General features: G+C 39.9%; 1 protein-coding gene across 1 annotated transcript; it reads right to left on the minus strand.

Moving 5' to 3' along the window:
* Nucleotides 1–288: 288 nt before the first annotated feature.
* LOC134796376 (odorant receptor Or1-like) lies at nucleotides 289–27,124 on the minus strand. Its single transcript, XM_063768560.1, has 8 exons — nucleotides 26,933–27,124; nucleotides 24,970–25,183; nucleotides 24,213–24,323; nucleotides 10,869–11,067; nucleotides 9,822–10,001; nucleotides 8,234–8,338; nucleotides 6,074–6,229; nucleotides 289–382 (listed from the first exon to the last, which is right to left on the minus strand). Exons 1-8 carry the CDS (start codon nucleotides 27,081–27,083, stop codon nucleotides 323–325), a joined length of 1,176 nt encoding a protein of 391 aa, XP_063624630.1. The 5' UTR covers nucleotides 27,084–27,124; the 3' UTR covers nucleotides 289–322.

Below are 27,124 nucleotides of genomic sequence, written 5' to 3' on the forward strand. Positions count from 1 at the left end.
GTAGTCAACTAGGAACCCCCATAGTTTCGCCGTAGATACTCTCATACAAATTATGCTGTGCTATAAAAATCGTTGCAGAGTTTTCTTGGTCTAACTCTACACATTATACTTCGCTTCGATAGCAAGTGATGATGTTGCTAATCAAATGCTAATCTAATGATAATATTCAATTAGATTAAGTGCTTAAATAATCAGTAATTCTCATTAATTAGCTTCCTCAGGGACGAAAAAAGGGACGACGTACGAGTAATAAAATAAATTAAATTCTAGCCTCAGGTTTATTAAGTAGGTAGCTAGTGCAGTAGGTAGGTAGATTCTTTGTCTATTTTTGCTCATCGGCCTGCTGCAGCACGGTGAACAACGAGTAGGAGGTCTTCACTATCTGCAACAATGCATAATAATTAATGTACCTGCATAATAACATTTATCTCTCTCCCTGTTAATTAACTATTGTATAACCTTTATTGTATCCAACATTTATCACAATTTTCAAAGCTTTAAAAAAAATAGCTCAAACACTCTCACAGTTATGCAGTCTGTGGTATCCGGTACGCAAGCCATTAACTTTTTTGTGCTACCAACATTGTCACGCTACTCTCCAGTAAATATTATTTTATTAAATGATTAGACAATTAATTAGTGAAATAACAATGTTAATGTGGTGTAGAAATGTGATCAAAGTTAAAATAAATGTGATTGTACGGCGTAAACACGGTTTTAGCGTTGATCCGGCTTATGAAAACAATGCGCCGGCGTCCACTCCATGGCGATTCGTATACAATATACACCATAGTTTAAGCAAGTAAGGTAACAAGACCCTCAGGTATGTTGTCTTATTGTTATTTTTCAACTAATTCAGACGAATTTCATTCGGAAATAATCATTACATAATTAAAAATAGTTGAAGCACCGTGATGGCGGAAGAATACGAGTATATAACTTTGTTTTGTTTTTGTTGTCAAATCTTATCTATGGTTTGGCCTATCACGGCAGCACTGTCTCATCTCAAACATAGATAAAAAGAGTCATACTGTCCTTGTTTGACACTAGTACTAGCATACAAAAGAAAGGGAAGAGTATGTTTCTTCTGGTTGTTACTGACTGATAGATTTGTTTGAATTAGTAATTCTTTTTTCTATTCTGGCATTTTCCGGTTGGGCCTGAAAGTCCGTTTTTTCTCTCATTTGAAAACTGACCTCGTAAATCGTAATTGAAGCGATCGCTACTTTTCTTAGTAACAAGCGCGTAGTTAAGTGCTTGGTTTTTTCGCGAGTGCTGTGAAAAGTGAAAATAATGGGGAAAAGGAAAAGAGATAAGGAAAAGGATGAAGATTACATCAGGAGAAAGATTAAGAAATTACAAGAAAAGCTTCGAGATACTTCGAGAAGACGTTCTGTTGAATCTGATCAAGACCCTACGCCACAAAAACCGCAATCGAAGCCTGCGCAACAGCCGCCGCAGTCACACTCTTTACCATCATCTGCGTCACCTTCACCACTTCATACGATGCCACAAGATAATGACCTTGATCTTAATGCAGGTGCGTTGATGGTACATAAATCTAAGGCTATTGTTTTTCTTTCTCAGTTTAGTAACATCTAACGTATAGAGAAATAATATCTTAACTGCTACATGATGTAGCAACTTGTGGCTAAGCGCTATCACAGAGCGGATAGACATGCCCTTGATTCTAATTAACTTTATTTCTGGCAGGCGCTATCACAATGTGGATAGACAGTGCTAATATATAACATTCATAGTGCGCTATCACTTTGCGGATAGACAAACTTATTCTAATATACAACTATTTCATAATAATATAATTATTACAGAGCCTGTTGACGATGAACTCCCAGAGGAGTTTCTTCTTGCACTGGGGACTGAAGGTCAGGAGCAGACAGAAGTTGGCAACCCTATTAGATCTGAACTGGCTTCCCGTTGGATGAAGATTATGAATGATGGCTTGGGTAAAGAAGCTAGAGAGACAATTGTGAAGAAGTACCCGCCTCCAGCTAATTTTCCTGCTGCGATAGCCCCAGTGGTAAACCCAGAAATTCAGGCTACACTTTCAGAACCTTCTAATAAAAGAGATAAAAGGATTGTCTTCAGACAAAACCTAACAGGTACATTAATGTCCTGTTTAGGCAAATGCCTAACAAATATTTTATTAGGCAATATTAACTCCAAAATGCTGATTGAGGAGATTAATGATGCGGCCAAGTTAGCTGCAGAAATGCACCACCAGGATTCAAGTTCTAGAAAATTCTTTTGCTTGGCTGGGGCCAATAAAACTATCCAAGATGCTGTTCGTCATCAAAAAACTGATAAGTTTTTATTTGGTGCAGATTGTGCAGAAAAAATCAAGGCTGCACAAACAATACAAAAAACTTGTAATACCATAAAGAATACTTCAGATAAAGAGAAAAAGCAATATAAACAGCCTGCAAGTAACAAGCAGTTTAAGCAGTTAAACTGGAAGGGCCCACCACAGTACAATCAGCAGACTCATCGAGCCCGTGGTGGGCAACCATACCATCAACCCCGGAAGCATTACAACCAGCCTCACCGGAAAGACAGACACAGCTCTCACAAGCAGAGATCCAGATATCACCGATAGAACCCGAGGTACATGCAGGTAGACTTAGACATTTTATGGATAATTGGTTAGAAATCACTGACGATCCTGTGATTTTAAAATGGCTGGAAGGGTATGAGATTCCATTTCATACTACCCCTCCACCTTATGAGGCGATGCAAAAAGTGTGGCATGGGAAAGAAAAGGAAAACATGTATCGTGAAATAACAAAATTACTAAAACTTGGTGCAGTTTCTAGGTGTTCTCCAGACCGTAGCCAGTTTACATCTCCAATATTTTTAGTACCCAATGGCTCTTTTAGATTTATATTAAATCTAAAAAAGTTGAATGAATATGTTGTTACACATCATTTTAAATTAGAAGATATTAGAACTGCTTGTAAACTGATTTCACAAGATTGCTTTATGGGTTCCATAGATTTGACAGAGGCATATCTTTCCCTGCCAATTGCAGAGTCACACAGAAAGTTTCTAAGGTTCAGCTTTGACGGACAACTTTTTCAGTTTAATGCATTACCATATGGGTTATGCTCTGCTCCCTATGTTTTCACTAAATTAATCAAACCGGTCTGTACCTATCTCAGAAAACAAAATATAGTCCTAACATGTTATCTGGATGACAGTATATATTTCAATCAATCATATAATGGATGTCTAAATGACATCAATATAGCATGTAAATTATTTCAGGATTTAGGTTTTGTAATTAATTTTGAAAAAAGTGTTATGACACCAAGCCAAACATGCAAATATCTCGGATTTATTCTGGATTCAACTAATCTGTCCTTATCAGTCCCACAGAAAAAACAACAGACTATCTTAGAAATGATTCAGCAGTTTAAATTTAAAAGAAACTGTACAATAAGGGAATTTTCTCAATTACTAGGGAAACTTAACTCAATTTGCCCAGCTGTCCCATATGGTTGGGTTTTTACCAAACTACTAGAAAGAGAAAAATACCTTGCATTATTAAATTTCAATGATAACTATGAAGCTAAAATGATTCTTAGTAATATTGTTTATTCTGAACTTCATTGGTGGAGTATGAATTTACACAAATTCAACTTGATTAAACATCACGATTTTTGTATGGAAATTCATACAGATTCATGCAAAACTGGCTGGGGAGCAGTTTGTGCATCGAATAGAACATCTGGATCATGGTCAAAATCTGAACAAGAAAATCACATTAACTATTTAGAGATTAAGGCAGCTTTTTTAGGGTTACAATGTTTTGCTAAAAACTTGCATGACTGTGAAATTTTGTTAAGAGTCGATAACACAACTGCAGTAGCTTATATAAACAAAATGGGTGGTATTCAATTTCCTCATCTCAACCAAATTACAAGGGAAATATGGAAATGGTGTAATGATAGAAATATTTGGATATTTGCATCCTATATTAACACAAAAGATAACTTTAAGGCTGATGAGGAATCTAGAAAAATTAATATTGAATGGGAAATTTCTCAAAAATGTTTCCAAAAGATCACACAAACATTTGGACACCCAGAAATAGACTTATTTGCGTCGAGGATTAATAACAAATGCTCGAAATTCATTTCTTGGAAACCTGATCCAGAAGCATTTACTGTAGACGCATTCACTGTCAGCTGGAGCGATATTTTCTTTTACGCTTTTCCTCCTTTTTCCTTATTGTTAAAATGCATACACAAAATTAAAAGAGAAAAAGCTGAAGGTATACTGGTGTTCCCATATTGGCCTTCACAGTCATGGTTTCCTCTTTTAAAGTCATTGTTAATTACAGATCCTCTAATATTCAAGCCTAACAAGAATTTACTGTCGTCTCCTTTCAGAGATGTCCACCCCCTACATCATCAACTTACCCTGGCTGCCGGGCTGCTATCAGCGAGGCGTACGGTAGACGTGGAACGCCAAAATCAGCAATTCACATAATGCTTAATTCTCTCTCAAACAATACTCTTAAACAGTATGATACTTCTTTCAAACAATGGTGGCTATTCTGTGAACGCCATAAGATTGATGTTTATCAAGCTTCTGTACCATTTGTACTTCAATTTTTAACTGAGCGTTTTGATACTGGGGCATCTTACGGCACAATTAATAGTAGTAGGTCAGCTCTATCTCTTCTTATTGGCCCTAGAATAGGATCTGATGATAGGATTAAACGGTTCGTCAAAGGAGTCTTCCGATTAAAACCTCCAACGCCAAAATATAACATAACATGGGATCCCGGCGTTGTTCTCAATTACATAAAAGGGTTGTACCCTAATGAAGCTATAAGCCTAGAGCAGCTTACCCATAAAGTAGTGACGTTACTCGCCTTGACGACAGGCCACAGGGTCCAAACATTATCTTTGGTTAAAATTAATAATATCCAATTTAATCATGACAGTGTCCAAATTTTTATACCTGATTTAATAAAAACTTCAGGCAAAAATAGTAAACAACCATTTCTATATTTAAAAAAATTCAGCAATAAAATTGAAATTTGTCCCGTCACTACTTTACATTCTTATATTAAAAGAACACAGCATGTTAGAAATACTAACAATCTTTTCATTACACATAAAAAACCTCATCATGCTGTCTCTACACAGACTATAAGTCGCTGGATAAAAAATGTCCTTAGGGAGGCGGGCATAGACGTTACCATCTTCACAGCTCATAGCACTAGACACGCCAGCACATCTGCTGCAAGCAGATCTGGTATATCTATAGATGTTATCCAAAAAACAGCTGGTTGGTCACAAAACTCTATTTGTTTTGCTAATCATTATAACAGACCTATTACCTTAGAACCTACTGAGTTTAGCAATACTATATGTAACTTGGTATCAGACTGATTGTTATACTGTTATGTTGATTATAAATACATGATTATCTAAAGTTACATTTTTAATAAATAACTTTTAAATTACTTTATATGCATTGTATGATTTGATTATGTACTCGCAACCCGATCTTTAAACATCTACAATAGTTAATTAACAGGGAGAGAGATAAATGTTATTATTAGATTAAACGAACTTACCTTAAGTGAAGTTCTATCATAATAACATGATTCTCTCTCCCTGTTAAGAGAGTCCCATCCCTTCCCTTGTATATATGTTAATATACTGTTCCCAAATTACAGGGTTGCTCCTACAAACAACAATCTACTTTAAACGAAATGACTTGCGTACCGGATACCACAGACTGCATAACTGTGAGAGTGTTTGAGCTATTTTTTTTAAAGCTTTGAAAATTGTGATAAATGTTGGATACAATAAAGGTTATACAATAGTTAATTAACAGGGAGAGAGAATCATGTTATTATGATAGAACTTCACTTAAGGTAAGTTCGTTTAATCTAATAATTATATATGAGTTGTTAACACCAATGATCAAGCATTTCACAGTGAAGTTTATGTACAGTGATGATGTTGTTTGTTTAAGAGGGTTGTGTTGCTGGCAGCGTCGGTGTGATTGTGTGCGTGTGTTTGTTTATACTAACTGCCATAAAGGACGCAAGCGATAAGGTAGCGAATCCGCCGGCGGACAGTCTCGCCGCTCTGCGCGCGCGCACCATGACCAGCAGCAAGCCGCGCCGCAGCCGCACTCCGCACGACGTCCATCCGCACGAATACACCGCCGTCGCGATGTCTATGCTCTATACAAATTATACAATACAATACACAAGTCATTTTCATCATCATCATCATCTCCTAGCCGTTTTCGGCTACAGCGACTGCTTTTCTACCGCTGAGAGCGTCGCTGGTGCGCTCTCAGGTGACTGACGTAGCCAATCTTTGCAGCAAATGTGCGGCCGCACTTGCTGCAGGTCAGCACCCCTCCAACGTGATTATACGTGATGACCACAGGTGGTCTGGCCTTTAGCTCGTCACGCTTAGCGTCAAGCTCTGTGCGTCGCCTGGCTTCAAATCACGCACCTGCGTCTGCACAATATGCCTCCACTGTGGACGGTCACCAGCGAGTGTTTCCCATGTTGTTGGCTCTATATGAGCTCTCTTCATATCCCGCTTCAACACATCTTTGAACCACAGAAACTGGCCGCCTTGCTTTCGCTTACCAGTTTGCAGTTCGCTGCAGAAGATGCGTTTCGCGACTCGGTCTTGGAACATGCGGGAGACGTAACCGCTCCATCGTAACTGTCGTCTCATTAGGTAGGCCTCTATTCCGACGACATCAGCACGTCTAAGGATCTCCGTGTTCCGAACACGGTCGGACAAGTCATGCACCGCCCATAATGTCGCGGAGGCATCTTAGGTGGAAGCTGTTCAATGAGCGAATATGCTTTCACACTTTGAGATTTGACAGGACAATAGCCATGCATACAACAACTTTTGTAGCGAGCTTTATGTCATATATGACCGAAACACCTTGGAACGAAGTTTTCCGAACGATGCTGCAGCGGCTCCTATTCTGCAGTTTAATTTATTGTCAAGGTGGCACTGGGCTGTAATAGGTATTTAAACTGCTCTGCATGCTTAAGCGAGTCTCGGCCGAGTTTAATGTCAATCCGGGAATTGGCAATTATGTCAGGGCTAGAACTTCAGTTTTTTTGACATTTATTTTTGAGCCAAATCTTTGACATGACTCATCAAGACTCGACATAAGCTGTTGTAGAGCACCTGGAGATTCGGCCACAAAACACAAGTCATCTGCATACATCATCTCCGTTATGACTGCGTGACTTGCGTGAGACACTTATTTGGTGCGCGCTTTAAGCCGGGCTAGGTTAAATATGCCACCATCGGTGCGATAGCGAATATGAATACTACTGCAAAGTATAAGGCGAACATAGTGGGCGCAAGCACACAACCCTGCTTCACGCCACAGCTAACAGAGAAAAACTCTATTGTTCGCCCTTGACACTTACGCAGCATTGCATGTTGTCATGCAATAGCCGGACCATCCTAACAAACTTTTCCGTACATCCCAGTTTCGCCAAAACCACCCATAAAGCTTCGCGAGGCACGCTGTCGAAGGCTTTTTCTAGATCAACAAAACACAGATACATTGGTTGACCTTGCTCTCTACATTTCTCTTGCAGTTGCCGTATATAGAAAATAGCCTCGCAGGTTCCTTTATCTGGCCGGAAGCCAAATTCGATCTCAGGTAGAATGCTTTCCGATAACGGTATCAGGCGGTTTAGTAGAATACGGGCAAAGACCTTCCCCGGAGAAGTTAGAAGGGATATACCTCTATAGGAATTACAGTCCGCGCGGTCTCCCTTGTTCTTATATAAGGAACAGATGCGAGAGACGCGAAAGTCGGCAGGTACTCGCTCTTCGTCCCACATTTTGGAGAACAGCTTCCAGACCGCCTCATTAAAGCTCTCCAGGTACATTGTCAACGCCCACCGCTTTCTTATTTTGTTGTTGCTGCATGGCAGTGACAACCTCACTCACACAAATCTTTTACAGTTATAGCTTCAATATTCAAATCAAAATTGTTAAAAGATGATATGCCCAAACTATCTTCATCCGTTGCCACTGTACCGTGTACCGGGCCCACTGAGGGCCTACCGCTAACATCGATTTGTCGATGTTGACAGTAGGGCCTCTGGTACATATCGAAACTAAATTCGCCGGAGGTCTAATTAAGTTTGTACCTATTTTAAAAGTGTTTATAATAAACAACAGTTTATTACCTCTTCTGAAAGCTGATTGCCTTGATAACAGTATATGAACACTTGGAACATCATGTTCAATAGGTACGTGCCCATCGACGCCAGACGGACCAAGTTTCCAGTTTGCTGTGAGACAAAAAAACTCATTTATTAAACACCTTGCACTAAATGACTGTATATTATATATTATATAGGTAGGTAGATACACCTACATTCTTTGTATCAACACTTTTATTTTAAAGGGAAAGCTCTTGAGACTTGAGGGCAACTCTTGTATGTACATGTATCAAATTGCATGCATTGTGATTGTGATCAAAGATTTGTTTAGTTTAGTTTTTCATACAAAACTATACCAGCTGATGAAAAGGCGCAGTAAAAGAATTAAAAAGGTATTCCCCGTTGGATATATGGATATTACGTATCATTTTATGATTAATATGCACCGTATCTCGTAAAATAGGTACTGAAGTAGGACTGTATCACTTAGTAAAATTATAAAATAAAAATAAAAACTAAATGAAATTATTTTCAAAATTGCTTTATTAGGGTTAGATATGAGGATATCATGTATTACTTGTGGTATATTGTACAAAAAAAAATCAGCCTTATCGTATCTGGAGGAGCCCAAACTTATAGGTATGTTTTGAAAATTATTTTTGTTTTAATTTCAAAAAGTGGCTAAAATGTAATGATGTGGTATATTTTTAGAATCGCCTCAAAAATCCGTTTCATATAATACCAAACTTAATTTTTTCCCTTACAATAAAAACAATGACTCGGCACTCCCCTCCTAAGGGATTTTTTTTTACGAACTGCGGGTCAAAAATTTTGTATACGTGTGCCAAATGGCTAACCTGTACATCGATTTGCGGTTTTTCTAGGAAATTGGGGTCGTACGGCTGCCGCTATTATAGTTTCGCCATGTCTGTCTGTCCGAGCCTTATTTGCTCCGTGATCGTTAGTGCTACAAAGCTGCAATTTGCCATGGATACATAAATCATAAATTGCGATAGAACGGTAAAATAAAAAGCATAAAAATTTTTTTTTAGAGTTACCATCCATACAAAAAGTTTTTTTTTCCTTTGTCCCACTTGCTTAACTTCGGTCAAAAATCACGTTCGTTGTATGGGAGCCCCACTTAAATCTTTATTTTATTCTGTTTTTAGTATTTGTTGTTATAGCGGCAACAGAAATACGTCATCATCTGTGAATCAAATCAAATTTCAGCTGTCTAGCTATCACGGTTCGTGAGATACAGCCTGGTGACGGACGGACGGACGGACGGACAGCGGAGTCTTAGTAATAGGGTCCCGTTTTACCCTTTGGGTACGGAACCCTAAAAAAATATGTATCCCCCCCTCTAACTTATGAACCACGGGTCCAAACAATATAAAAAAATCGTAAAACAAGAGCTTGATAAATACTTTCAATGAAAACTATAGCGAACATGATCAGTCTAGTCGTTTTTGAGTAAGGTACTCCCTTATGATACTTATCTTATCTTATATGACAGAATGGTAACTAAGAAACCCTACAATGAGCATGGCCCGACATGCTCTTGGCCGATTATGTATTTGGTCATAAAGGTACAAGTCTGTAACCCCCGTACCGCGGTGAGCTGGAAGGCCGTCACGCAAATGATGAGCATGGACACGCCGAACTGCGCGAATACAGGGGCGGAGAAGCAGGCCTGCAGCTGCGCCGCCGCGTGCAGCGCCTCCTGGTGCCGTCGCGCTGCGACCTCCAGCCGTGACCACGCCTCTGCTTCTTGCTCCGCAGTCAGAGTGCCCTAAGAGTTAATATTTTTGAAAATGCGATTTTATTTACACATGAACAATAAGGCAGTATAACAACCTGAACTTTCGGGGTGTCCGGGGTGAGGTAGTCCGTCCCTCACGGCTGGCCAGGCGCAGCGCAGCGAGTCGTTAGCCTGCAGCGAGCCTGCGCGATGAGGGAGGCCACGAGCGTGTCTGTGCCGACGTCGAGGTTGCGAGAGATACCTGCGTGGTGGGCGTGAGGTCGTCCGTGAGTCTGCCAGGCGCAGCGCGGCGAGAAGCAGCCGGCAGCGAGCCTGCGCGATGAGGGAGGCCACGAGCGTGTCCTTGTCGACGTTGAGGTAGCGAGAGATACCTGCGTGGTGGGCGTGTGAGGTCGTCCGTGAGTCTGGCCAGGCGCAGCGCGGCGAGAAGCAGCCGGCAGCGAGCCTGCGCAATGAGGGAGGCCACGAGCGTGTACTTGTCGACGTTGAGGTAGCGAGAGATACCTGCGTGGTGGGCCTGAGGTCGTCCGTGAGTCTGGCCAGGCGCAGCGCGGCGAGACGCAGTCGGCAGCGAGCCTGCGCGATGAGGGAGGCCACGAGCGTGTCCTTGTCGACGTTGAGGTAGCGAGAGATACCTGCACGGTGGGCGTGAGGTCGTCCGTGAGGCTGGCCAGGCACAGCGCGGCGAGACGCAGCCGACAGCGCGCCTGCGCGATGAGGGAGGCCACGAGCGTGTCCTTGTCGACGTTGAGGTAGCGAGAGATACCTGCGTGGTGGGCGTGAGGTCGTCCGTGAGTCTGGCCAGGCGCAGCGCGGCGAGAAGCAGTCGGCAGCGAGCCTGTTCGATGAGGGAGGCCACGAGCGTGTCCTTGTCGACGTTGAGGTAGCGAGAGATACCTGCACGGTGGGCGTGAGGTCGTCCGTGAGGCTGGCCAGGCGCAGCGCGGCGAGACGCAGCCGACAGCGCGCCTGCGCGATGAGGGAGGTCACGAGCGTGTCCTTGCCGACGTTGAGGTAGGCGGCGGCGAACAGCGCGCCCACCTGGTGCAGGTACGTCAGCTCGTACGCCGGTGACATCGACGTGTCGTACGGGTACCTGTTATATGTCGATATTAGGCACAGAATACATATCACTATAGGCAAAGAGAATTTAGACTAGAGGAATATTGTCTAATATAATATTTAATATAATATTATTGTCTAGTATAATAATACATTTCTGACTATGTCATTATTCATGACATAGTCAGAAATGTAGGCATTCTAAATAAAGTAAAATTCAGCTCACACCACCGACCACTTAGAACTACATTAACCTTCAATTTCAAACTCCATCGCAAGAACATATTTTCAAAACTCTACATAAAACTGGACCGAGCCACATTAACAGCTAATAATGATCGATTTAACTTCAAAGCAAAATTAGCACTTTAAAGCTAGATGACGTCGACACAGAGACCCAGTACAACAATATTATAGACGCATTTACATCAGCAAGTAAAAAAGTCACAGCCACTCGAAAGAAACAGACATTACTATCTACCAATTCAATAAATTTAATAGAGGAACGAAGTAAATTCAAAATAGGCTCAGCGGAATATCGCGCAATAGATAGAAGAACTAAACGTAGCATACGAACTGATATCCGAAACTACAACACTAATTTAGTCAAAACAGCATTAACCAAGAACATATCACTCAGAGTAGCTAGAAATGGAATATCTAAAGGTCAAAAATGGATATCCAGTCTGAAAGATGAAAATGGTAACAAGCATGGCAATAGAAATAAAATAATGGACGTATATGCACAAAATTCTATACTTCCCTATACTTACTTGACTATACTTGTTCTATCAATCACAAGAAATAATGGCCTACCGCGAAACAAGAAAATCGAAATTTCGTTATCTAATCTCTCTATCACTCTTGCATATTCGAGCGATAAAGAGGCAGATAACTAAATTTCGATTTTCGCGTTTACCGGTAGGCCCTTGTTAACAAACCGCCTTAATGCATCAATGTCATTTTTATTGTCTGTGAAAAGTTGTCAAAAAACAGTTTAAGGCACAGTATGTATAAGTTAGTCTATGAATTTACTGAGTCGGTAGTGCTGCACTCTGGCGGCAGTACATTGAAGTAATATCCCCTATTGACAATAGTCCTCTATTTCAAATTATCTTTGCTAAAGGTGTACCATGCCAATTGAAGTAGGGGTGTCATTTAATCGATCTGCAGAATATTCCTATTTTGATGAACAAAAATATATATTTGCTCAGCAGAAATTGATAATTGGTCCGCAACTTATGGTAAGCAAATTAATTATTTGAGCGGCAGTCAGTAAGCGATCTACCATTAATCATCTTTTGTTAAGCAATCAGTGGGTAAGCGAATTATTTCATTTTAGATTACAATTTAACTGATCCGCAAAAATTGGTTAGCTGAAAAATCAGTTTATCAGCATAAATTATCAACCTAACCTACCCTTTGCAGATCAGTTTATTTTTTAAACAAAATTAAATGTTGGTTTCTGTAAAGGCCGCAGTTATAACCTAACCCAACCCACTTTTCTAGGACCAGTGGCCCCTATTTCAACACGGTACCTAACAGGTGCGACAATTCGACAAATGTCACTGTTACTGACGTCACAGGCATCCATTGGCTACGGTTACCGCTTACCATCGGGCGGGCTGTATTCCTGTTTGCCACCATCATTGTATTATTAAAAAAAAACTTTATTATATCGGCAACAGGTATTTCTCTTGCGAAGTTTATGATGATGATGATGACAATTGTCACAAGATTTAAAAGAACTTTCGGTAATTAATGATAGGAAATGAGTTCTGTGTCGGAATTTCGTGACAATTGTCGTGTTTCTTGTGCTGACAGTTGTCATTAGCTTCGCAAAATAAGTATTTATTTACGGACGATATAAATAAAAAATAAAATAAATAATAAAAATAAAAATCATTTATTTCGGACCACAAAAATCCATAACAGGTTAGTAAACATGTACATGCAGGGCTTGTAATTTAGACTATGTTAGTACTTAATTTATTAGATACCTATCTACCTACTACATTTTTTCATAGGGAGCTAAGGAACGGTGCAGGTTCGACCAGTGCTGCATATAGCGACTATCGAGCCTACCCGCTATCGCACTCAGGATACTGTTGCTACTGTCAAGCACTCTGCGACGCGTCGCGGCGGCACGCCTTCTTATTGTAGCAGAGAAGCTGTCTACCTGCGCGTCCGCGAACATGCCTGACGCGCTGCAGAAGCGTGGCAGACGCAACAGTACCCTGAAAGCGTTGTTAAACTGAACCCTTAGGGCGCTGATCGATCTTTGCGAATAATTAGCCCATAGGCTGCAGCTATAAAGAGAGGTACAGTAGGCTCTAAAGAGTGTAATTTTGACCTGAGCTGTACAGCCTCTGAACCTATGTGCTATCATATTCGCTCTAATCGCCAGCGCCCTACGTTCCCTATCTATATCTGCGTCGTCACGCAAATTTTCATTGACTAAGTGGCCTAAATACTTGACACATGTCACTCGTTTAAGGGGTGTGCCATTTAGATATAGCGGTGGTACAACTGATGGACTTTTCGTCCCAGACTTAAAAACCATAAGTTCACTTTTAAGAGCATTATATCTGAGGCCATGTTTACATGCATATTTCTCACATAGTTTTAACAATATTTCAAGCCCTCCCGGTGAGGGACTCAACAGCACCATGTCGTCCGCATAGCTAATATTATTCATACATACACCGCTAATATGACAGCCGACATGTATGCTGCTGAGTTCCTCGATGAGAGCATTTATGTACAGGTTGAAGAGCTTAGGAGACGTTCTCCCACCCTGTCTCACTCCGCACTCCAACCTGTATTCCTCTGACATGTCTTTTCCCCATCTGACAATATTAACTTGACACAAGTACCAACTCCTAAGTATATGCACAATATCCATAGGGACCCCCGCCTCTTCTAACTTGGCCCACAAGAGCTCATAGTTAACCAGATCGAACGCCTTGGAGAGATCCAGGAAACATGCATATATAGGAGTCTTCCTGTGTGTATAGTATTCGACGGTGTGCTTGAGGCTCAGTATCGCGCTCTCAGTAGATAGTTTGGGTCGAAACCCAAACTGCGCATCACTGATTTGTATATATCTATCAAGCTGAGCATCAAGCACCACGTCAAACACTTTAGCCACCACAGTTGCTAGAGAAATTGGTCTATAATTGGCCAGCTTCGCTATGTCACCTGTCTTATTTTTTACAATAGGAACAACCAATGTGCGAATCATATCAGGTGGTAGGTAAGCATGGCTGATACAAAGTGAGAAGAACATGGCAAGAACCCTGGGCAGATGTGGCCCAGCATGTTGCAGATGCTCAATGCTAAGCCCATCATGCCCAGGGGACTTGCCCCTCTTCATATTTTTAATTACTTTACTTACCTGGTTTGCTGTAATTTTAGTAGTACACACAGACCCAGCTGACCCTACCACCTCCCTTCTGGGTTCTGCACTAAGGGGAGACTTGACAGAAAAATGATTCATAAACAAATTGGCTATTTTTACAGGATTGGTCTCATTTTCAATACTCACAGAGAGCCCCGGCCTGTAATTTAATCTGTTAGTACTCTTCCAAAAATTGCGAAAATCATTTTTACCATGATAAGAAGCCAACCGGTCCAATTTAATTTGGTCCTGATGTTGCTGGCACCATTTTAATCTAGCTTTAAAAACTTTGCGACTTACACACATGGAATCATATAATTGACCAGAACGGGGCTTACCACTAGCCACCCAGATCTGAAATCTAAGCCTGGCCTCTCTGTGAGCCTCACCCACATGTTTATTCCAACCCATTATATGTTTATTTTTCCTATTCTGCAAGTCATTTTTACAGAATACTGAGGCCGAACTAAGGGCACAAATTATGTCACTATACAACTTATTAATAACTTCCCTATGCAAGTTGTCATTACCAATATTACAATAGCTATCTGCACATTCACTGAGCTGTGTAGGAAAGTCAATAACTTTTAGCAAATCATTACATTTACATTCATATTTGATAATATCACTAGGTTGTTTGTCACCCCAGAAAACTTTTGACCTATCAATATTACAATTATATATTTTTGAATGAGTTACATCCAAGTTACATTCAATGACTAGTGGGAAATGGTCAGACCAATAAACATTATACATTACATATATTTTAGAAATAGTAGACCAGGCCGCCTGAGTCACCACACAGTGGTCCAGCCAGCGCTCACATCCATGACTGTCACTCACATATGTATAGGTACCAGTGTCGGGCCCAAGCATTTCTTGGTCTGCACAGATCCACTGACTGTCCTCACAAAAACTCATAAGTTCCTTGTGAAAGGGTTCATTAGGGTGAGCATTGAAATCCCCTAACACATAAGCAGCATCTACCTCGCTGTCCTCGATAATAGCATGTAATGTACTCACACACTCCACAAAGATTGGCAAGTTTTCAGCGGAATCGGTCGGCATATACACACTGAATATCACAACACGTTTAGAGCCTACATTAATTTGAGTGATATAATGGAGTTTTTTTTTTAATTAAAATGTTGGTGGCTAACAAGCTCACCGCCCGTCCGATGGTAAGCGGTTACCGTAGCCTATGGAGGCATATGACGTCAGTAACAGTGATGTCGACAATCGTCGCACTTGTCACGGTGGTGAAATAGGGGCCTTGGTGTCAAACAAGTACCTAATGGCACGTATTTAACCGGTCAACTAATTAATCGAATTTGGGTAGTTTAAAATAATAGAAATGGGTACTAAAATTAATAGTTTGGCAACAAAAATGGAGCCTTTAAATATATCAATATGAGCTGTATTTTAATGCCGTTACAGCTTTTGTTTATTTTTAGGCAGGTACCAAATATTTATTTGGCAACTGAATTATAATATTGGCGACTATTTATGAAGCACATTTTAAAAAGAAAATGGCTATCTATTAATTTAAAGATGAAGTTCTTTTAAAATATTTTGTTTGGTCACTACACGGTCAACCTAACACGCTCCTCCTCGCTTCGCTCGTCGTCGCACCTATCTTTTGACTCTGGCAGAACACAGTGGTAACTATTGTAATTGGTAATTAAAAATTTAAAGACTTAATGGTATAATGGCCATTAGGTGTTCCATGATTAAGAATTTCGACTGTAGGGTATTATTGGTAAATAAATTTGTGTTTTGTGGATTATAATACAGTAAAATTATACATTTTGCGTTTGCGTCAAATCCGGTAGTTCTGATTTTTTGCAGACTTGTTTATGATGTTGGCCCAATGAATAATCCAAGTTTGTGACCTCGAGCGCCGAACGCAACTTAGTCAAAAATCGAATAAACCGCAATTTTTTTTTAGATTTGGGCCATTATAACCCTAAAGTACTAGTTTTTGATAGTAACTTCCTACGGCGTTTTTAAAGAAGACTAAATTTGCTACAATAAGACACTAGAATTGTCTCTGTACATCTAATATTTTCCGAGATAAAGCCTTTCAAAATGTATAATTTTTTCGAACTTTTATTCGTAGGCTAGTGCAGTGAGTATACACTTTTGTCTCAGGCGATGCCGGTTGGCACAATTGTTTCCAAGGTCAATCAAAGCTGATTTGGCCCGGTAGCCACAATATTAGTTGCCAACTTATTATTTTAGACGCCAACCTATCAATTCAAGTTCCCTATAATTTTTTTGGGTGGCTTGATTTTGCTGCCAGATTTTTAATAATATGATGCTTAAATTTGAGGCTAATATAAATTTATTGGTGCTAAAATATTAATGCACAGCCAAATTATATTATTATTGCCCGGTTAATAATAAGCCGTACCTAATTATCGAATGAAATGTACGCTCACGATTGGCTGCTCGCATCACGTGGACTGATTTCGCTCCGCCTGCAACTATGCCGATTTTTCAAATCACACGTAACCCACCTTATTATATCAGATAACCATTCCTTTAATATGCATACCTCTCAACTAAACTGCCTAAAGACATGTTTATTCTGCCAACCAATTTTTAAATCTTGCTGACCAAATAATAATTTTGCAGCTCAAGTATTTATTAAGCTGATAAATTATACCAGAAGCAGACCGATATTGGTTTATAAATTTTATAATGCTGACCGATTGTGAATTATTTGTTGAACATTAGTTGTAGCTCGATATTTATTTATTGCCAGCAAAATATTTGTATGTTGTCCAAGTGATTTGGATGGCTATTTTATTTTACAGATCAGTTTTCGGCTGATGATCAATTACTTCCCTTAAGGGTTTTGTGGCGAGCACTGGCTGATGCGCGCAATAGCGCAGGCCTGTGCTGTCTTGTATTTCAATGATAAATATATGTCAATGAATTATTCCAAAGATTCTGCCTAACCGTTTTATTGCAGTGAAAACTTCTTTAGCGGCGCTGTGCACTTTTTGTGATGGGGATAAAATGTTAAACTCGCGACAGGTCACGTGATCGTAAGATTCGTAAGACGTAAGACGGACACGTGACCTGATCGAAAAACTGTTTCAATGTCATTGAGTTTTCACTTCTGCCGGCACTCCCGGAGTGCAACCCGTTGTTTTTTTAAACATCTATAGCTAGCTAACATCTCAACTATCGCGAGTGAAGTAGCCCATATTTTCTTATTACCAATTGTTGTTTTCCTACAAATACTGTGAGAAGTAAAATAAACCCACCAAAAACATTTCATGTAAAGTGTTGCCAAGACTAGGCGCATAAAGCTTTTACACTAAAAAGTTATCAGATCCCGTAGTAGGTACCAAGACTTTTACTCTGTAAGTCCTAACTTTATAATCTCTAAATGTATAAAGCCAACATCTTGGTCAAACAGTACGGCTTGGCCGTTTCGTTGCTGCCATATTTATGAACACTTTCAGAATTTGTAAGACCTGTGTTACTACTTTGTGCAAAAAGTCCACCCAGGGAGTGTTTATGTGACTGCAACGAAACGGCCAAGCCGTACTGTTTGACCAAGATGTTGGCTTTATACATTTAGAGATTATAAAGTTAGGACTTACAGAGTAAAAGTCTTGGTACCTACTACGGGATCTGATAACTTTTTAGTGTAAAAGCTTTATGCGCCTAGTCTTGGCAACACTTTACATGAAATGTTTTTGGTGGGATTTCATTCATTTTTGTAAGAGGTGATATACCAGTTAGAAATGACATATTCGTTTATAGAACCTACGGACAGGGTCATATAAACGGGAATCATTTTAAAAGATTTTTACATTCAGGTTTTTATAAAAGTTACGTATTGCTAGCGCCCTCTATGTAGGGCCTATATAAATTATACAGTTGACTACTACTACACATCGCGAAACATGTCGGCCGAGTGACTTAAAACAAGTGAGTCTAAACCGTAAAATTATTCAATGTTAGTAAATGTCTCACAACAGTTTAAATTCGACTTTATTACCAACTAAATTAAACTTCAATACAAACCCCGCATTTTAATAAAATAAATACATCTCCACATAATACGAGTAGGTACTTGACGTTGGTTTGGTACTTGTCTAAAGTGGTCGAGAAACCTTTCCTCAACTTGCACTGGCACGGTCCCGTGCATGGCCCTTTCAGGCTGACCAGGGGCGATTGGCCTATTCTCACTGAAAAGCCGGTGGATGTCGTCAATTTGGGAAGTGTTTCCGATAAAGCCTTAAGCCTTGAGCTGCAGTTCCACGTGTATTAACAACTCTCGAATATCGTAACCCATTTTAAAGAAAATCTAATACCAGTTTTGCAAATTTTTTGGTTTGTTTTGACAACCCGACGTGTTGATGACTTTTGAAATTGTCATGTCACAGTTTACAAAAAACTCTTTATAATTACTGTATTAGAACCTCCATACATGAACGCAATGATAAGGACGACAAAATAATTTTGTGATAGTTGTCTCAGTTTTTTAGCCCGTCCCCGTACCACGGCATGCCTCGTACCTTGCTCGTACCGCGTGCTTTAGCGATATGAGAAACGACAATAGGGAATATTACGCAAAACTCTGCGTCACTAACTCAATCACATGGCCTACCATGAAACACGGCAGTTGAAAATTCGGTTTCTGCCTCTCTATCACTCTTGCCTATTCGATCGATAGAGAGGCATATATAACGAAATTTCACGGTAGGCCACCTGTAAACAAACCGCCTTGATGCATCAATGTCATAGTGAAAACTTGTAAAAAACTGTTTAAGGCCTAGTATGTATAAGTTACTTTATGGTTTAATAGGTGCACTAGTGCTGCACTCTGGCGGCAGAACATTGCAGCAATACTCCCTATTGTATCTATTAGAAATTGTATGTTTCTAGAAATTTAAAAAATGATTCACGATGAATTTTGTGTTCTCGTGTTTTTTGATTCAGTTTATGGAAAATTTACAAAATGACGGAGTCATTGTATTTAGATCAGCGCCTAAAGAAGTAGCGGTTTCGATATCATAAGACATTTTCAGGGTTCCGTACCCAAAGAGTAAAAACGGGACCCCTCTTACTAAGACTCCGCTGTCCGTCTGTCCGTTTGTCTGTCCGTCCGTCCGTCCGTCCGTCCGTCCGTCCATCCGTCCATCCGTCCGTCCGTCTGTCTGTCACCAGGCTGTATTTCATGAACCGTGATAGCGAGACAGTTGAAATTTTCAATTTTTTCACAGATGATGTATTTCTGTTGCCGCTATAACAACAAATATAGGTACTAAAAACAGAATATAATAAATATTTAAGTGGGGCTCCCATACAACAAACGTAATTTTTTACCTTTTTTTGCGTAATGGTACGGAACCCTTCGAGCGCGGCGAGTCCGACTTGCACTTGGCCAGTTATTTTTAAAATTAAAATCTGTACTATTCTGTATTGACCAAGCGAGTGCGAAGTGCGAGCTGTTCTCCTGTACAAGGTATTCTTTTCGAGCGATCATCATCTTGGTGACACTTTTTGATATTTAACAAATTTAACACATATCAGCGAAAGAATAAGGATCAAAGTTAAATGGCGTTCTAAAAGTTTTAAACATCTGTCGAAAGATGGCAGTAAATTCACTATGACAATCCGCCTCTATTTCAAATTCGCTTTGTAGAGGAAGTAAGGTTTTGAAAAGTTTACGACAAGAAACAGTGCCAATATAGAGGGCGCTACTTGGCTGGTTTACGTGAAGCTGGTTCAAATCTGAACTTCGAAAACTTTTTGGTTTTTTTTATTGTGTTTTCTTTATTAGCACTCCGATCACTGCTCCCACACAAAATTTCACGATTCTAGTACTTCAGGAACCAATGTTTTCAGGTTTACGGCAAATTTAAGGTACCCCCATTTCAAGGGGTTGCAGGGCGAAAGTTACAGATTTCTCATCACCATATGTGTTAGCATACAGACCTATCATTACATGCCAAATTTCAGCCTTCTAGGTCTTCAGGAAGTAGTCTGTATTTTCTATGACACGAATTTCATAGGGTTCGGACAGTGAAAATTAAAGAATCTATAAAATTTTAAGTATAATAGGTAGCCTAATAAAACTTGGTGTTTTTGATAAGTTTACTAACGCCATGGTATACTAAAAATTTCAGCCCTCTAGCATCATCCAAGCCGAAACTACGAGGGTTCGAAAATACGACGAAACGTGCCGAGAAAAGATATGCACTGCCTTTTGCCCTTTGTCTCGTCTTGGCGGGGGCACGGCCGTGCCCCCAGATCTGTTGAGTTAGACGAATAATTTTATTGTCACTCATCCGAAGACTATCGGTAGTTCATCACTTCCACATAGTGTTTTTTCTAGAGTCAGTCATCTTTTTTGCCTGACCTAACCTAATGCTTGCGTATCAATCTATCACCTTATCCTGACAACTAACAAAACTGGCTTTTCTTATTCAGTTTGCTCTTGACTAAGAAAAATGTACATCACGACCGTTGACTGCCAGAATGCCACCTGGCCCCAATTTCACCACGGTGACAGGTGCGACAATTGTAAAATCACTGTTGCTGACGTCACCGGCATCCATGGGCTACGATTACCGCTTACCATCGGGCGGGCCGTATTCCTGTTTGCCACCATCATTGTATTATTTAAAACAAAACTTTATTATATCGGAAAATAACAGGTATTTCTCTTGCGAAGTTTCTGACAATAAAATTGTCAAGATTTAGAAGAATTGTAGGTAATTCTTGACAGGAAATGAGTTACATGTCGGAATTTCCTGACAATTGTCGTGTTTCTTGTGACAATTGTCATAAACTTAGCAAGAGAAATATCTGTTTTTTTCCGATATAATAAAGTTTTTTTAAATAATGCAATGATGGTGGCAAACAGGAATACGGCCCGCCCTATGGTAAGAGGTAACCGTAGCCCATGGATGCCTGTGACGTCAGCAACAGTGATGTTTTACAATTGTCGCACCTGTCACCGTGGTGAAATTGGGGCCTGATGATGTTTTGAGTAAAATTTGCTACTGCCCATATAACCATTCCAGTCGCAGAATCATCAAAGTGGTAACTAAATGTCAGATGTGTCGTAACAGAGTCCACACAATGTGTCTAGAATTGTTTCGAAACAAAGTGCCGTTGCCGTGTGTACACATTTCCGTAACAAGGTGTCGACACATTGTGTGCACTTTGCGTGCGGTTTGCGACTAAATCTGACAGCAAATTTGTGACAGCAAATGTCAATATAAAATACCTCTTGAAAACCAAGGTTTGTCAAACTACTATTAGTGTCTCGTGTGCTCGTAATTCTAGTAAGTCATCATGGGCGATGCAAATGATAATAATCGACCAAAACCATATAAACACCCAACACCCGTCAACCTTTTACAGAAAAGTTTTTAAAGAAATGCAATACGCTACTTAGGTCAGGCAACGAATGCTCAAAAAAGTTGTAGAGGGAAATGCTCGGAACACAATTTTTGACTTGGTTTGGACAAGTTAGGAGGTGAACATATCAAAAGTCCCCGGCCGTAGCCCTTGAGCGGGGGGGAGAGAGGGGGCTTTGAAGGTCCCATTTTCCGGTTTTTCGATTATATCTCGAAAACTATGCATCTTAGCGACATGGCCACTTATACAAAATGAAAGTTAATTTAATTTGTTACAAGCTTATTCAGTAAATCTTTTGATATGTTGAATAGTTTTTGAGATATCCGCTCTTGAAAGTTTATTTAGGGCTCTCAATTTTATCTTGATATATCTACATCAGTGAAGGTGCTAGGCCGTGTTTGGTATCGTTTTCGTATAAATCTGGGGTGCTGAATCCATTTATGGTATCACATTGACACCATTCCACAAAATTAAAAAAAAATCTTTTTAGGGTTCGTACCTCAAAAGGAAAAAACGGAACCCTTATAGGATCACTCGTGCGTCTGTATGTCTGTCCGTCTGTCACAGCCTATTTTCTCGGAAACTACTGGACCAATTAAGTTGAAATTTGGTACATATGTATATGTAAATTAGGAACCCAAAGACGGACATGTAAGGTAAACAATTTAATTTTATACCCAAAAAAACCTATTAGAAATGTGCAGTCAAGCGCGAGTCGGACTTAATGTACGGAACCCTTAATACGCGAGTCCGACTAACACAAAAGAAAGTATTTTAATAAGTTTATATGTTTTTACTTCGGAATGGTGTCAATGTGATACCATACATAAATTTGGTACTGCGAATTTATACGAAAAAGATACCAAACATGGCCTCGTAACTTTACTGATGTAGAAGTCAAGATAAAATTGAGAGCCCTAAATTCTTATTACTTGGCCTAACTTGTGTGGAAGGAAAAGGAAAAATAAAAGTCTTCGGCAGGAATATAAGACACAAATATATATTTTTTGAGTTACTATTTCAATCATCAAGCATAAACATACCTTGATTATATTATTCTAATATAAACAAAAACATTTAAAAAATTACAAGGTCGAAATGTCACGGAACTTGTGAGAGTTATATGTGAAAAATAAAAACTTTTATGGCAAAAAAATCTGGACACAATTTAAGAATCACCCGATTGCGTCGAGGAATCATCGTATTGTTGCTTGTCTCATTACCTCCTTGCTTCTTTTTTTGTCCTTTGTATTCTGTAGCAATTGGATGGATCTGAAAATAAAGATAACTAAATAAATCATTTATTGACATACAATATATATACAGTGGTACTACTAAACGAAATTAATAACTAGCTTAAATCTAAAATAGGCCCTTGAGGCATTGTACTAAGGATGCTGGCGGCATTTCCTCGCTGTATCGCAATGCTGATACGTTGTGCGAGGTAGCCGCCAGCTCTTCGGTCACCAGTTACGTCAACCAGACGCTTCGCGATTTCTGCGAACAACTTATGCGCGCTGGGACCCCATGGACCTAGAGTTTCAACTCCAGATAACTTGCGTCGTCACGGATGTCGATTTATAGGTTTTAGGGAGTGCAGAATTCGAAAATGATGATCATTTTATAATCCAAGATGGCGGCTACATATTTTGTCATAAAAGTCGTCATGAATATCGTTTTCTAGGTTTTAGGAAGTGCCGATTTCGAAAATGATGACCAGTTTGAAATCCAAGATGTCTGCCGTGCACTTTGTCATAAAAGTCGTCATGGATATCGTTTTATAGGTTTAATTAGGGAGTGCAGAATTCGAAAATGATGACCATTTTGGATTCCAAGATGTCTGATATGTTTCTCGGGGGAACAAATGGGAATACACTCATTACTGGTGTATTGATATTGGTGGCGCGTTGATTATATTACACTTAGTTTATCAAATCACTCGAGCAGTTTAATTCCCCATAATAATTTAAGTCCTATTGTAATATAAATGCAAACAATATATAATTACGTCTTGTAATCCGTTTTAGAGATGGCGTATTAATGTCACTTATTTTTATTTAAGTATTTTTCCATCTGACAGTTTCCATTTGACAGGAACAAAATGATCGAATGAACGAATGATTTTGGCATAAAGTAGTCGCAAACTCGTAACAATGTGTGCACACGGCGACCACACTTTATGTCACTTTGTGTCATGTGTCGACCCTTCCCCATTTCTGGTAACTGTGTCGACACGGCGACGACTCTGCGACTGGAATTGTGACCGAAACAGACGGTCTCGACACAAGATGTGTCTACACCGCGTCGTAACGGCGACTGGAAATGGTTGTATGGGTGATTATATCACTTCATTACTCTCAGTTTTCGTAGTAGGTGTAAATACTAACCAGGCGCGCAACGGCAGCTGGTTGTTCTCGGCGCTGCCGGCCCAGCCCGCCACCGTCACCGTCGTCAGGCACAAGTAGACCAGTTGCTGTTGCCGCGTCTCTCGGTTGCAACTACAACACGTCTAAGTTAGCAAAAACATAAAGGACATTACAAAGGTATACCTATACGGAGAAGACCGTCTATAAGGCAAGACGTCTACAAGCTCTTTTGTCGCTTTTAACTTTGCTTTACTTGCTCGGTAGAGATAAAGGATTACAGCTCTTTCTGACTGTGTCTGAGCGACGCACAGATACGAGAGTACTTGCCCTGTGACGCTCTTCCTGACAATTAATTCTTCCCCACAAAGGTGTCTTACATAGAGTTTAACAAAACCGATATAGAAACTATATATTTCTACATTTTTGATGTACCTATTGCATTCTCGAAAACTATCATCACTTACCATCTCATTTAACCTAATGACTGACCAGAAGTCTGTAAGCCAAGAAGTCCCAGTTGATAAACGCGATGTAATGGATGGAACACATACTCCGAAGATTGGACAGCCAGCAGTCATCCATTTGTCCAAGTAGGGCAAGAACATATTATCAATATCATGAAAAAAAGGTAACGATTTGGTCACCTCTCAGCAATCAGACTCATCATCTCCCTGCAAGGTCCTGCCCCTGCAATCATGATCACCTGCTAGTAGCGAGCGGCAGGCTGTCGGCAGGCACCACGAGCAAGATCTTGTAACCCACCAGATCTTGTAATCACCTGTCAACGATCTCCTTGCCCGGCCCTGTCTCTGCCGCCAACAATTGATCCGCGTTGCTCACTAGAGGCCGCAGAGTCCCCACTCGCGCCACCACAGCAACGATCTTAGTGGTCTGCGCGAGGTTGGTGAACAGCACGAAGGCCGTGCCCGTCATCAGCGCCACGTCGCCCCAGATCAGGAACAGGTCCACCACCTGGGTGATCAGGTATGTCCCTACGACATATAGCTTTTGAGAGTTTGCTGAAAGAATCATCTAAGTACCTACACAGACAGATATTAAGACTCACCCCACGCAAATTTTCCATGCCAAGTGCTACGTCAATTATAAATGGAACTTTTAGGTATATGTATGAATTTATACTGCCTAGTTTGTGCAAAGTTAGTCAGAGCGTAACATAGGGTTATAATAGGTATACACACAGAAAAACTAAAGTTTACTGTAGGTACTATTCCTGTCGGTTAAGGATAATGGAGCCTTATTTCTACTTGAGACATAAGTACCTAACACTTAAAACCGGTCCCGACTTGGTTTTTGGCTGTAAGTACCGTAAAACGGGGTGAGTAGGTTTCGCGGGGAGAGGTGGGTTATGAATGGGGAGAGAAGGTTTGAGAGGGGGGTGAGAAGGGATTTTAAGCAACAAAAATAATGTATTCCAATTTAAAATGGAGCTATAGTAATACGCATAATAAAAAAAAATCGATCCAACAATCTTCCAAAATCACCTTTGTATGAAAACCCCTCTCACCCCAAATACGAGGCACTACGGGGTGAGGTGGGTTTTCCTCTTTATCGTCAAAGTTATGAAATGGAACTACCCAAAATAAAATAAAAACTAAAATATAAACGTCCGGAACACTTATTATATACACCATTCAGTTTTCATTCATTTCATGTATAAATAAAATGTTATCGAGGTTTGAATATGAGTTTTGACCCTACTCACCCCATTTTACGGTACCTACCAAAGTCTGCTAAACACCGGGTGCGTACGTAACACGAGCAAATAATAAAAACATATATTACATATATATTATTATATTATATTGAGCTCCTCACACGATAAAACTTGTGTTTAACAACTTAAAAAAATTATGAAGTAGGTATTTAGACTTCATAATATATTTTTCATACAAATAAATTTCTACATTTATTGTCATTGATTAAACTAAAAGAATTAATTTATTTTCACAAATAAATAAAGAAAATAAAATGACGTTACACAATGTCACGCTTTGAACATAACGAAATTCGCAAGTAATTGCGGCTTTCAAGTGTACTAAAAATCAAAAACCCAAGTTATTTTTAGGGTTTCGTACCTCAAAAGGAAAAAACGGAACCTTTATTCTTATAAGATCACTCGTGCGTGTGTCTGTGTCTGTCTGTCCGACCATCCCCCCCCCTTTATCTCCGAAAATACTGGGTCTAAAATTTTGAAAAAATACACAAAATAGTCTTTACCTATAGATGACAGGAAAACATACTAGAAATGTGCAGTCAAGCGTGAGTCGGACTTAATTACTTAGTTTTTGATCCGACCCCTACGGGTTTTTTAAAGACATTACATTCACATAAAAAATACATTGTTAAAAATTGGGTAGTGTACGGATAAACCCGCCTTGGAGCGCGAGTCCGACTTGCACTTGATCGGTTTTTAAAAGTCGCCGAACAAATGTTGGTCAGTCAGTTTGAGGAGTACATCAGCCAATAGTTTAATTTATTGTGCTCCTGTAACAGGCCCCATCCAGTAGGTATACCTATGCCAAAAGTTAAATTAATAATTAAGTAAACAGTGTACCAACACCAATACCTAAATTAATTGGCAAATCTTAGAGATCTTAGTGTTTAATGAAATAAATATATTGATCATGAAATTTCCTCAGTATAATTAGTAATGGCACGATGGCCCTGCAATGTAGAAGGTTAAGAATACCTTCGAGACATTTTAAAACCGAAAATCATACCTAACAAAAACATAAAGGAGAGAAAGCCATAGCAATTATAGAAGATCTTCTGTTCTCTAGTGAGGCCCTCCGGTGCCCAGAACCCGAACAGCTTCAGCGCCGTGAGAGACACGCTCACCGAAAAATTCACGTTTTTCTCAATAATCCCCATTTTCAGCTATTTTCATAACGATGCTGGCTGGACTTGAACTG

This window comes from Cydia splendana, chromosome 13 (genome assembly GCF_910591565.1).
Source record: "Cydia splendana chromosome 13, ilCydSple1.2, whole genome shotgun sequence".
NCBI lineage: Eukaryota > Metazoa > Arthropoda > Insecta > Lepidoptera > Tortricidae > Cydia > Cydia splendana.

Bases quoted from the DNA above. Each gene is read 5' to 3' on its own strand.
- LOC134796376 (XM_063768560.1), bottom strand. From the start codon at position 27,083: ATGGGGATTATTGAGAAAAACGTGAATTTTTCGGTGAGCGTGTCTCTC. The intron at 24,324-24,969 runs GTGATTACAAGA...GACGTGTTGTAG, and splicing joins GGCAAGGAGATCGTTGACAG to TTGCAACCGAGAGACGCGGC. The intron at 10,002-10,868 runs GTATCTCTCGCT...ATTAACTCTTAG, and splicing joins ACCTCACGCCCACCGTGCAG to GGCACTCTGACTGCGGAGCA.